Source organism: Camelus bactrianus, chromosome 36, assembly GCF_048773025.1.
Source record: "Camelus bactrianus isolate YW-2024 breed Bactrian camel chromosome 36, ASM4877302v1, whole genome shotgun sequence".
Classification (NCBI taxonomy): Eukaryota; Metazoa; Chordata; class Mammalia; order Artiodactyla; family Camelidae; genus Camelus; species Camelus bactrianus.
In genome coordinates this window covers 1,802,037-1,814,078 of record NC_133574.1, presented here as the reverse complement: position 1 = coordinate 1,814,078, position 12,042 = coordinate 1,802,037, and the positions used below count along the sequence as shown (strand labels likewise).

General features: G+C 50.3%; 1 protein-coding gene across 11 annotated transcripts in view; it reads left to right on the top strand.

Moving 5' to 3' along the window:
* COBL (cordon-bleu WH2 repeat protein) overlaps nucleotides 1-12,042 on the top strand; it is a 153,642-nt gene that overhangs the window by 80,461 nt on the left and 61,139 nt on the right. For 7 of the 11 annotated variants that reach the window (XM_074358630.1, XM_074358632.1, XM_074358634.1 and 4 more), the window contains one exon: nucleotides 1,391-1,462. The exons of the other annotated variants lie outside the window; for them this stretch is intronic. In XM_074358630.1, the coding sequence (XP_074214731.1) occupies nucleotides 1,391-1,462 (72 nt within the window). The remainder of the gene's footprint in view (nucleotides 1-1,390; nucleotides 1,463-12,042) is intronic. 11 annotated transcript variants of the gene reach the window in all.

The window sequence follows — 12,042 nt, the reverse complement described above, 5'->3', positions numbered from 1 at the left end:
CACTCGTTTGTTTCTCCGCGATGTAAAGATGGTTTCTTGAGATGTGTGTCCTCGGCCGATCTTGGCATTTTTCTGGCGATGCTTAGGAATATTAATTCCTTCAGGGAAAAAGGAGTATTTTCTGAACAATTTCTAAAATTCCCTGGTGCCAGATAGACTACAAATGTCTCAGGGAAGCAGAATATTAAGAATGGAGAAGTATCGTGACATTTAAAACTCAAGTGAGTCTTATATCCTTAAAGGAAAAAAAAAAAAACGGATATGTGTGTATAAAATCTCCGTAGAGGATATATTTAAAAGGATGTCATTTTGGCTGAAGTAGATGAATGCAAATATTTTTTCTTTGGGTGTTTCGTTTTTTTTTTTTTTTCACATTTTTTAAATGGAAGCACATTTGACTTAAAATGTGTTCGTTTCAGGCATACAGCAATGTGACTCGGTTACACAAACATACATATATATTCTTTTTCAAATTCTTTTCCGTTATGTTATTACAAAGTCCTGAGGATAGTTCTTTGAGCTTCGCTGTACGTCTTTGTTGTTCCTCTCTTTTATATACAGTAGTGTTTATCTGTTAATCTTAAACTCCTAATTTATCCTTCCCCCCATCACCCTTTTTCCTCTTAACCGTAAGTTCGTTTTCTATGTCTGTGAGTCTTTCTTTGCTTTCAAAGTTTGGTATCTTAATGTTTTTTTAAAATGTGATAATTTTGTGTCATTTTGACATTATTTATTCTCCTAACACAGTAGTTCTGGGAAGTACATTCGAGTCACCTTAAGACCGGATTTAACAATTAGATTCGTGGGTCATGGCCCCAAAGGTTGTCATGTGGGAGGTCAGGTTGGGGCCCCGGAGCTGTGTTTTCCAGTGACCCCTGGCTGGAGGTCCCCTCACGATCAAGAAAAGCCTTCTTTTAAGCAAGGACAGTAATGTGTCATTACTGATCACCTTTTACGGATAGAGAGTGAGATATTTAGTGAGTTATTTCCATGTACACCCAATCAGTGATCAACGGAATTTAAAACAGAAATTCTCAGATCCTTAAAACGTAGAAAACCTACTTCATTGATCGTTTTGTGAGCTGACTCACCCGCTCAGTCCCACTTCTGGGTCCATCTTGCTTCTAAGCAACAGTGATGCTTTGGGGGCAAAAGAGAGGACGAAAACTCATACTCACAAGTCATGAATTTAAAATTGGGGTTTTCAGGTCCGTGAGCACCGGTGAGGGGCTGAGGGACGTGGCCGGGGGGCCACCGCTGTTTGTGCAGATGCCGCAGCCTTGCGGGGGGCGGGGCGGGCTGGTGGGCTTTGCGTTAGCAGTTGCCGAGGATGGTCTGTGGGAACCTGCAGTCACCTGGAGGTGACGCAGAGCACGTGCTTGTGTTCCAGGCCCCGCAGATCGGGCAGCCAGGGACGGACAGCGATGAGGAGGCCAAGTCCACGCTGAGAAGGGGCTCCAATGTGAGTACTAACATCTGCAGGGGCTTCCGCTAACCCGGCAGCTTCTCCCAGCTTCGCACGATCTTCCAGAGAACAAAATTATCCATCGGTGTAGTTGGTTTTGGTTTCTTGGGTTTTTTTTTTTTTTTTTTCAGTCCAGATAGATGCACAGAGCTTCATGTGGCTTCTTTTCCACTTCCCCATGTTATTTTGGAAGGATGTGGAATATTTTAATTTCTCCTTCTCCCCGCCACCCCCCCAGGCAGCATAATCAGGAGGGTCCTTTGTTAGGGTCAACGGGGGGCAGTTAATCTGGAGCTGCCCCCGCTGCATTCTCAGGAGCAGTGGATGGTGTTGGAGCCTCACATGTGTTTCTTAAATTCTGCAACTATCTATTGAAAGAGTATTTTATTTATTCATTCGTTCATTCATTCATTCATTCATTTTTATTGAAGTATAGTCGGTTTACAGTGTTGTGTTAATTTCTGGTGTACGGCATAGTGATTCAGTCATACATACATACTTTTCAGATTATTTTTCGTTATAGGCTATTACGAGGTATTGAATAGAGTTCCCTGTGCTGTACAGTAGGACCTTGTTGTTTATCTGTTTTATATGTAGCAGTTCGTATCTGTGAATCCCCAACTCCCAGTTTATCCCTCTGTCCCACTCTTTCCCGCTCTGGTAACCACAAGTTTGTGTTCTATTCTGTCACTCTAAATAAGCTCATTTGTCCCATTTTTTTAGTAAGTAAATATTTGTCTTTCTCTTTCTGGCTGACTTCACTTAGAATGACCATCTCCAGGTCCATCCATGTAGCTGCAAGTGGCATGATTTCGTCCTTTTTCATGGCTGAGTAGTATTCCATTGTATAAATACATTTGTCCATGGACATTTAGGCTGTTTCCATGTCTTGGCTATTCTAAATAGTGCTGCTATGAACATCGGGGTGTGTGTATCTTTTTGAATTAGCATTCCCTCTGGACGGGACATGAGCACAGCCTTCCTGATGCACAGTCCCCACTTCCAGAAGCCATGTGGCTGATCAGATCTGTTGATGTCGATTTCTGTTTCCCGAGGCGTTGTCTGTTCGTGTTTCTATTTCTTTATGTCCACTACGTCTTATTCACGTTCGCTATTACCCTCTCGTCTGTCAAGCGTGTTGGTGATGTAATGCTTCTTAAGAGCACTTCTCCTGTTTTTGTAAGTTTCCCCCAAGCCGCTGACGTCTGGCTAAGTGAAGCCATCTGCCCTCGTGGCGGAGAGCCGAGCTTTCAGTCCCACACGGCACAGGGGACCTCTGTGTCTCCACTTTCCTCATCTGTGTAATGGGCACAGCGCCACCCACCCAGCAGCATCCTTGTAAGGCTGAGCCGTCATAGGGCTCCACTCACCCCTTTAGAAGCTTCCCGAGATGGTGAGTAAACTGGATCAGAGCTTCATTAGAAACTCTCTGGGCATTATTTTTTATTTTTCCTTGAGAAAATGCAACCGGTTCCTTATATCCGTAATTTGAAGAGTCTGAAGAGAATAGATCTGTATTTTTAAAAACTGCTCCTAATATAAATGGCCACAGTAATCAGATCTTTCCTGGATAGATTACTTTTATGTAAACTGACATTCACTCTATTCCAAGATATGTCTTCATTTTCTTTTTCTTTTCCTTTATTTTATTTTTGGTGCTGGGAGGTACTTAGCTTTATTCATTGATTTACCTTTAGAGCAGGTGCTGGGGATTGGACCCAGGACCTCATGCATGCTAAGCACGCACTCTACGCCTTGAGCTACACCCTCCCTGCTATGTCCTCGTTTTCTTAATCGAAGGATCCTTGAGTCATGGTGAAAACAGTCACCTCAAAAATCATGTCAAGCAGTTTTCCGGGAAGTCTGCATTTTCCAGGAAACTGTCCCTTCTCATAAGCACACATCCGGACCCCGAGACACATGGAGGGGACCTCATCCCGGTGGGTGGTGGGAGTGGCCCTCAGGTCTCTGTCCCCACCAACTGATCTTTGCCTGCGTCACGTACACAGCAGGATGAACTGTGTGCATTGATGGAACAAGGCATCCGAGCCCGTTTGCAGTCCAGCGCCCACAAATGCCACACAAATACACACACACACACACACATCCCGTGCCGTTGGCTGGCGTGGAAAATAATGCTGTGAAGCAGGAGCAAAGGGACCCGAGTTCTAATCCTGCTTCTGTTCTCAGTCTGACTTTGGGCCGATTGTAACATGCACTGTAAGGGGCTGAATGTTTTTTGCCTTCATTTAAATGCTATAAATTGGACCAGTCTAAAATGTGTGTGTCAGCCGTATTGGATACCATCATGTTGCTTGTTAGCGTAAAGGTAAAATGGTGAATGATTTGAAAAAAAATCGTTGCTTCAATTTTTTTTTTTAATTGTCTAGAGGGGAGGGTGTAGCTCAGTGATGGAGCACGTGCTTAGCACGCACGAGGTCTTGGGTTCCATCTCCAGTATCACCATTAAAATTAATTAACTAACTAATTGCTTGGCTAATTGACTAATTAATTAACTAATTAGCTAAGAAATTGGGCCATTTCCCCCCCCCCATTAAGGCAGTCCTGGAAGTACCCCATCACCTCATGTTTGCTTCTTTCAAATAGAAGGTGTTCACTGTGTTTGGAAGCGAGTCTCTGTCCAAAGCTGCAATATTCTTCTGGGGTCCAGGCTGACGTGTCCCCACAGAGTCACCTGGCCCGGGTAGGGGCTGCGGTATTGGGGTCCAGCGATTAAGGAGCCCAGAAGTTTAGAAGGATGCCCATGAGTACTGTGACACTTTTAGAAAAAGTTATTTAAAACTAAGTTGTAAAGCAGAGTCCATGATTTCGTGCCCCGAGTCCCATGCTTACAACCCGAGAGCCCGCACTTCTATGCACCCTGCACGGCCCATTGTCCCCTGTCCCCAGTGCATTATTATAAAGAGCCCGTGCCCCAGAAATGTGTGTCAAGTCCATCCCGCCACAAGGGGTCAGTATTTCCACAAGCACTGCCCGTCTGGCTGAAATGCCACCGTCCTGGCCCGGAAAAGCTAAAATTCGCCGTCTCTGAAACACCCCCAAATTGAGAGCAGGAAAAACACATGCCAAGGGCTGAGCGACGTTTGTGATCTGGAACTGACATTGCTCACAAGTCAGTTTGGGAGAGAGATTTTCAAAACGTCGCTTGTACCTTCCACACGTGTCATAGTCAGAATTACAAAATACATTGTAAATACGCAGGTGGGGCGTTTTCCAGGTGGAGTGGGAGAGCCACGTGGCGTGCCCGCAGCCCACCATGGAGTTCTTGCTCCTTTGTGTTCTCCTGAGCGTTTCCTGTGCCTTTTCCATTTAGCATCGTGTCAGTGGCAACTTGTTCTGCTCCAGCACGGTCCCTCCATCGTTTTGTAAAAGGTGGTGTGATGGTCCGTGAAGACGGAAAAGTGTGGCTTTTGTGTCTGCTTCCTTGAAACTGGATTCTGACCTGAGTGGGTACCACCCCATGGAGGTGGGTTTGTAAGCATCGCCCCCAGGGCTCCCACGGGGGTTACGGGACATTGAACGGCCACCAGGCGCAGGGCGTGGACGTCGGTGCCTCCCTCTGTCCTGTTCCTGTGGTTTCTTTTCTCTGGGATCATAAATAATGTGGGGACCATCTTTGCAACCGAAGCCCATTTTCATTTGGAGGGTTTTCCTTCTAGAAGAGACTTGCAAAGGTGTTCGGGAATCAGAGGGTCTGAGACGGTTCAGGGGCTTTCAGGACAATAAATGTGACCACATTGCTTTCCTGAAGCCTTGTGACAACAGCGACAGATGACACACTTACCATAGCCAGTCAGTTTCTCATTCCTAATCCAGTGTCTTGCATGTGAAACTTGTATCAAAGACTGGAAAGGGGACAGACCCTAAAATGCAATTTAGAAAAATGACCCTGCGTTCTTTGCATACCTGTTTGCCCATTAAAAGTAATTTTTTTCAAGGTTTCCTATCACATGCTGTCTAATGCGAATCTGGAAACTATGAGAGGCAGGTTTTGTTACTAAAGCTTCAATGATTTTTTTTCCCCCAAAACATTGGATTCTTCGAATGGGAACAGAACAATATAACTAGAATCTGAAAAGTTGGCTGGAAGAGTTGGTTCTCAAAGGGAAAAGGAGGGGGGAGGGCATAGCTCAACTGGTAGAGCGCATGCTTAGCATGCTTGAGGTCCTGGGTTCAATTTCTAGTACCTCCATTAGAAGAATAAATAAACCTAATTACCTTCCCCCTTCAAAAAAGTAAATAAAATAAAAATAAATATATTTTTTAAAAAAAAAGGAGGACCGTAAATTTTTAACCGCTTGGCTGAGAATTTAACGTTTGTAGCCATAAGTGGTTAAAAAAAAAAAGAAAAAAAAAAGTCCCTTTCAGAGTACTGATTTTCATAATTTCCTTTAAAAGGGGAGAATGTTTTTTTTCCTAATGTCTGCATGGCCTTTGTGACCATCGGCTGCTTTTTGATGCACCAGCACAGGACAGTAGGACCCCGCTTGCCTGCACGCGGGTCGGTGGAGTGAGTGGCGTTTAAGATGCTTTTGAAACCGGGCAGCAGAGAGAAACAGACCTCCACCCCCACCCCCACCACATCCCTCCACGCCCTTCCCCGTCTCGGGAAATGCAGCCCTGTCATCACGGTGACTCAGCCCCAGCTCGGGGTCCCCTTGGCCTCCTCGGCTCCCCGCACTCCATCTGTGGTCCCGCTCAGATCCTGTCGGCCGCCTTCAGAGCACGTGCAGAATCGCACCACTCCCGAGGCCTCCCGGCCTCCCCACCTCCAGCATCGCCCGCGGCCTCCCCTCTGGCCGCCTCTCTGGCTTAGCAAGCGGAGTGAGGGTCTCCGAAGGGGGTCCTGGCTGGGCACATCCCTGCTCGCTGGGGCCGTGGCCTCACCACACTCGGCCTAAGACGGTCCCCCAGGCACTCCCTCCCCTCCTCCTCCCATCCTGGGAACCTCCTCCGGGATTCCGGACAGACTTTTCCAGAATCTCAGCCCAGATGGAAAGCTGGAGCCCCCTCCCCAAGTACAAAAGGGCTGGTGTTCTGTCCAGGGAGATGGTCGGTAAGGCTGGGACCCACGTGCGACCTCTGTCGTCCCCACTAAGGGCAGGGAAGCACTGTGCTCAGCCCCCTGGGTGGCAGATGTGGGCCCAGTGACCTCAGGGATCCAGACTGACCTCCTGGGTGTCTGAAGGCAGAGGCCGGGGTGGAGGCCACAGGTTCCAGATGGAAAGAAGGTGCCTATGCTGAGTTCAGACCAAATGCTGCTCTGTAAACGGTTGTGTGTCCATAACCGGTGCACGATGTTCTCATTATGTCCTGGAAGGGTGCGTAATGATTTGTTTTCTAGCGTCTGAATCTTGGTTCATAGACTAAGATGTAAATGTTGAGAACAAATGGACGAGGAAGGACAGAATGTGGGGGGCAGTGCGGGGAGCAAAGGAGGAGGATGCTTGGGTCCCACCCGCAGATCCCTGTCCGACCTCCCCTGCCTGTGATTGGCCCTCTCCAGGGAGCGCCCCGGGGATGCTCCGCGCTGGGAACCGAGGCGCCCGGCCCCGGTGCGCGGTGGGTGCCCGTGTTTGCCCGCCGAGGAGTGTTGGTCGCCCAGACGATACACTGTGGGTCCGTCATTACATCATCGGCGTAGCTCTTCAGAGCGACAGCCTCCAGTACAGCCCGGTACTCACCCTGCGACGTTCCCCGCTGGGTGACCCGGGCCAGCCTGGCGTCCCCTTCCGGAGGAGACGCTTGAGCTCAGCTTTCAGAAATTCCCCGTTTCAGAAATGTTCGCGCTGAACTTCAGGCTGCAATCATTCGATAAACTTGGGTGTCACTACTGTTTAGACATTCCGAGGAGATTTTTTTGTTTTTTAAAGGGAGAAACACCCAAAAAAATTTAAAGGTAAGAAAGGAATGTTTTTGCCTCCTTGGCTTGAAAAAAAAAATGCTGTAACTCCAGACATAGGTGGGTATTTGATCAGAGTGTCTTGGTCGAGCTATAAGAATACATATGTCGTGCCATTCCCCCTCTGGTTTGTCGCCGATTCATTTTCTCTAGCATCCTGGGATTTCTGTCTAATAGTGCCCACCCAGTCCTATGATGGGGGCCAGCGTCAGAGGGCACCACTGCGGCCGGCGGGAGACGCTTCACGGTCCTGCCTGCGATGCTGATGGTTTTCGTAAGTGATGCTGTACGGAGGCGGGGACACGGGCCGCTCCGCTGGACCTGTGACACGTGTTAGCTCGACGTGCCTGTCACCTGCGGCTCTCAAAGCCCCTCCGTACCGCGTGGGGCCCGTTGCTCCTGCCCGGGAAGGTCCACGGAGGCGTGGAGCTCCCCTCTGCTCTCGGCGGCTGTGCGGGGTCCGCGTCTCACGGAGCGGAGACTCTGCCGTCGTGAGGATGCTGTGCTCTACAGGAACGAGTTAGATGTGCACGGACGGGGACAGGATGTTCACTTCATTCTTGAGAAACCGAGACAGGAGGTGAGGGTGCCGTGGCCAGGAGGAGGAGACGCGGGCTCCACGTGCGTGTCCCTGCTGTCGGTGATGCTTGCAAGTCAAACTCCGGGTGTTGGGAGTCGGGCAGGACCCAGAAGTCCGCTGAGCCGAGGGGGACTGAGTCTGCGTTCAGCGTGTTTCATCCCAGAATAAAGCTATGGCGTCGCTTCGGAGCTGAACATGGGCGCAAGGGGGTCTGGAAGGCTGGCCGTGGGCACCCCCATAAAGGGGCGGTCCGTCCCAGCGTGGGGCGTAACCAACTGGCCTTCTCCTTGTTAGACCCAGCAAACAGCCCCCCCACCCTCAGGCTTCCTACTTAGGGCTTCTATTTAAAACGGTAGGGGCTCCAACAGGCAAAAACCCAGGAGCAGACACGGCTTCACTGGGGACGTGCATCAAACATTCAAAGAAGGGTTAGTACCAGTCCTTCTAACACTCTTCCAAAAAATAGAAGAGGAAGGGACTCTTCCAGACCCATCTTCTGAGGCCAGCGTTACCCTGATACCAAATTCAGACAAGGACACCCCGAGGAAGGACATTTACAGGTCAGTGTCCCTGATGGACCCGGATGCAGAAATCCTCAGCAGAATGCTAGCCAGTCAAGTGCATTGAAAAGGGTTGTGCGCTGTGATCAAGTCGGATTCGCTCCAGGGGCACAGGATGGTTTAGCATCTGCAGATCGATCAGTGGGATTCACCACGTGACCCACCGGAAGGATAAAAGTCATGGTCATGGTCATAGACGCAGAATAGGCTAAATCCAAGATCTGTTTGTAATAGAAACTCTCTGCAAAGTGGGTGTGGGACGGCTGTAGCACGATATGATAAAAGCCACAGCGAGGGAAGGAAGGGAGGAAGGGAGGAAGAAACAGAAAGAGAGAAAAGAAAAGAAAGAAAGAAGAAAGGAAGGAAGGAAGGAAGAAAGAGGAAGGAAGGAAGGAAGGAAGAAAAAGAGAGAAAGTTACATGAAATCCTTCCAGAGCCATTCTGGGGACACCCAGCCCCCCAGAGCCTTCCCCAGGGTGATACGGGGCCCTGGGCCATCACAGCAGTGTCCCCCGCCTGCAGTCACGTTCCCGATGGGCTGGGACCGCCACGCACCTGCCCCCGGGAGCGCAGGGGGCTGCCGAGGACCCGCGCTCGGGTCTGCACGGCTCCCCCAGAGATGCTCGGGGCCGCGGGAACGTGTACAGAACTGTCGTCCCGGCCAGCACGCACGTCCCACGGCTGCGGTGACGACCGCAGAGACGGAGAAGAGGACTCGCTGAGATAAGGAATCCCTTTGAGACAGAAACCATCAGTGGTGTATTTTTTAAATTTGAAATTATGGGAAAAATCCAGGCGTCACGGACGCAGTTGCTCTCATTTCCTGACGCTCAGATCCTGGCGTGTTTATTCTCTTTTGTGGTCCTCTGTTGCCAGCCGTGTGCATGGGACGGCATCAAATTATTGTTTTATAGTGAGTAATAAATTCATGGGCGCTCAGCGGTGGTGGACACACCGAGTGTCGCACTGGCACTGGTTCCCATGTGACTGGCCCTCCGGCGGACGGCACCCTGTCTGGGGGTGCCGGGGGGTGCACCCCGCAGTCTTAAGTCCCACGACCTCTTGGCTTTTCCCCTTTAATCTTCATGGGCCACTGCTTTTTCTGAAGGATTTCCTGGGCTTCACTCACGGGAGAAAAACTCCTGAGAAAATCTGGTGTGACCATGAGAAGCAAAAATCTGCGGATTTCGTCACCAAACTTTGTAAGAAGGCATGACTCACGCCCCTACCAGAAAAGGACTTGATATTTAAAAAAAAAAATGTTATTGACCAGTTTGGACAGAAACAGGAACCCAGACCCCTCCTGCGGGCAAGCTGTGGTCTGTGCCTCATGGAACGTGGCCGCTTTATAGCCGGAGAAATGCCAAAACCGGAACGGGAGGGCGCTGGCCGGCGGCCTTGACCCCAGGCTACATGCACTGCACTCTCGGTTTGCCCTTTTGTTTTATGTGGCCGTGAACCAGCATCTCAAACGGTGGCTGAGCTTTAACGGGGTTTCCACCCAAATGATTCTGTGGATTTTTTTTTTCTGCATCTTGTGTACACATTCCAGGAGTGGGGAGATGAGGAAACAGGGCTCAGACCGCAGATATTCTCTGGGCAGCCAGAAGGTTGTGGGTGCCCGTGGGTTGAAGGTTGAGAAACACTCTTGTGTTTTGGGATCTAGGAGAGGGGCCGGGGGACCCTGACACTGGCCTGCCTGGGGGTGTGGAGGGTGGGGTGGGGAGGAGAAATATTTCCACACTGTATAGACCAGTTCTGGCTAAAAAAAAAAAAAAAACGTATTGTGTCAAAATTCAGTTATGTTCCAGAGACACGGATGATGGAGCGTGGGAAGTCCGGATAACAGAAGCCAGGACTTGCCAGGGGGACCAGGATGGGGGCGGCTCGGGGCTCCCGGCTTCCCGCTGCCTAAGACTATCTCCATATGCCCGTGGTGACATCATTCTCACCAAAAATACTTACCAGGCAAGAAGGAAACCCTTTCTGTGCCTTTGAGGTAAACGGACTATGTCCCCCGTTTTAAAGATGAGGATGTCCCTGTCTGTGCGTGCCTGGTGGGAGCTGGGGCAGCCCCCGCACCTCAAGGAAGACGTGACGGTCTAAGCTGTCAGAATGCTGGAGAGGCAAGAGGACCACAGATTTCGGAACCCGAAAGAGATATGAAATGGTTGAGCCGTGCAGTGCATTTAAGGGGCTGTCCGCACAGAGCTGGGGAAAATGCTCGGGGCATTCATAGGCCCGAGGGGAGTCCGTGGCGGTGCTCAGGGCTCCGTCAGGCACACGTAGTTGTGAGGACGAAGGACGGGAGGGGTGGGAAGGTCTGCGTCTACACGGTGGAGGGGAGAAAAGCGGTTAGGATCAGGGATGTGAAATGCACGTGTTCTGGGGACGCTGGCTGGGGCCAGGCACACTGCAGACATCGGTGGCCAGTGTTCTCCATCACGAGTTTGTGGCCCCTTGAATGTGGGGGTGTTTGAGGCAGACAGGCGTCCAGTGATGCACCTCCAGACTTGCATCAGCCAGGCCCCTGCTCTGCTCTGCCTGGTTGGCTTAATTTATCATCTGCACCCCGCATCGTGCAGTAAATGCAAGTTCTCTGGTCTTCCGGCCTGCTCACCATTGCTGGGCAGGTGGCTGTCAAGCAGAGGAACGCGTTTAACCGGGTTCATTTCGCATTGGCTGATTTGCTTAGCAAGGAGCCCGGGATCTGCACAACTCAAGGACTGTGAGGAATAACGACCTTTAGTCCTTTCCATTTTTCTGTGGGAGCCGGGGTCGGCTTGGCCGAGTGTTCTGGGCATCTGGCTACTTCTTGCCCATCTCCGACCTGTTCCGTGGGAGGACCCTTTCTTGGATGAGCCGGGCACTGCACGGGCGGGGTCTCACAAGGAAGCACGAACGGGCATCCAAAGAAACCATGAGGGACTGGGTTTTCCGCTGACTTTAGCATTTATGTGCAAGGGAATCTGAGTTGCAAACATCTTGGGAAACTGAAGGATATGTGATTGGCAGAACAGGACGGGAGGCTGAGCACAGGTTTTACGGGGCTGTCCTTGAATACCGTGAGTTTCCTTTACATCTTTATTTCAAACACGATGAACCCACTGTGAAATCTTCCTTGCAAGTTGCTGACGTGAAATGGGACAGCAGAGCTGCCCCACCACCTACTTGCTCCTGCAGGTGTGGCCCCACGGGACCTCCAGGCACCAGGAGCTGTCGGGAGCTGGGACACGGTGTCAACGGGGACTGATCACTGTCCTCTTGGGGCTGACATTTTAATGGGGGAGAGAAAAAATAAATGAATCCACAATAGCCATAAGAATGAGTGGGGTGCTTGCTTTGTGCCTGGAGCTCCCTGAGCTCTTCCGTTTGCAGGAACCCGCTGAGTTCTCAGGATGGCCCCATGACATCAGAGCTGTTACTTACCTCAGTTTGACAGGCGGTAAACGGAGGCAGAGAGGGGTGAAGGAACTTGCCCAAGGTCACGCAGCTTATCGGTGACAAAGCCAGG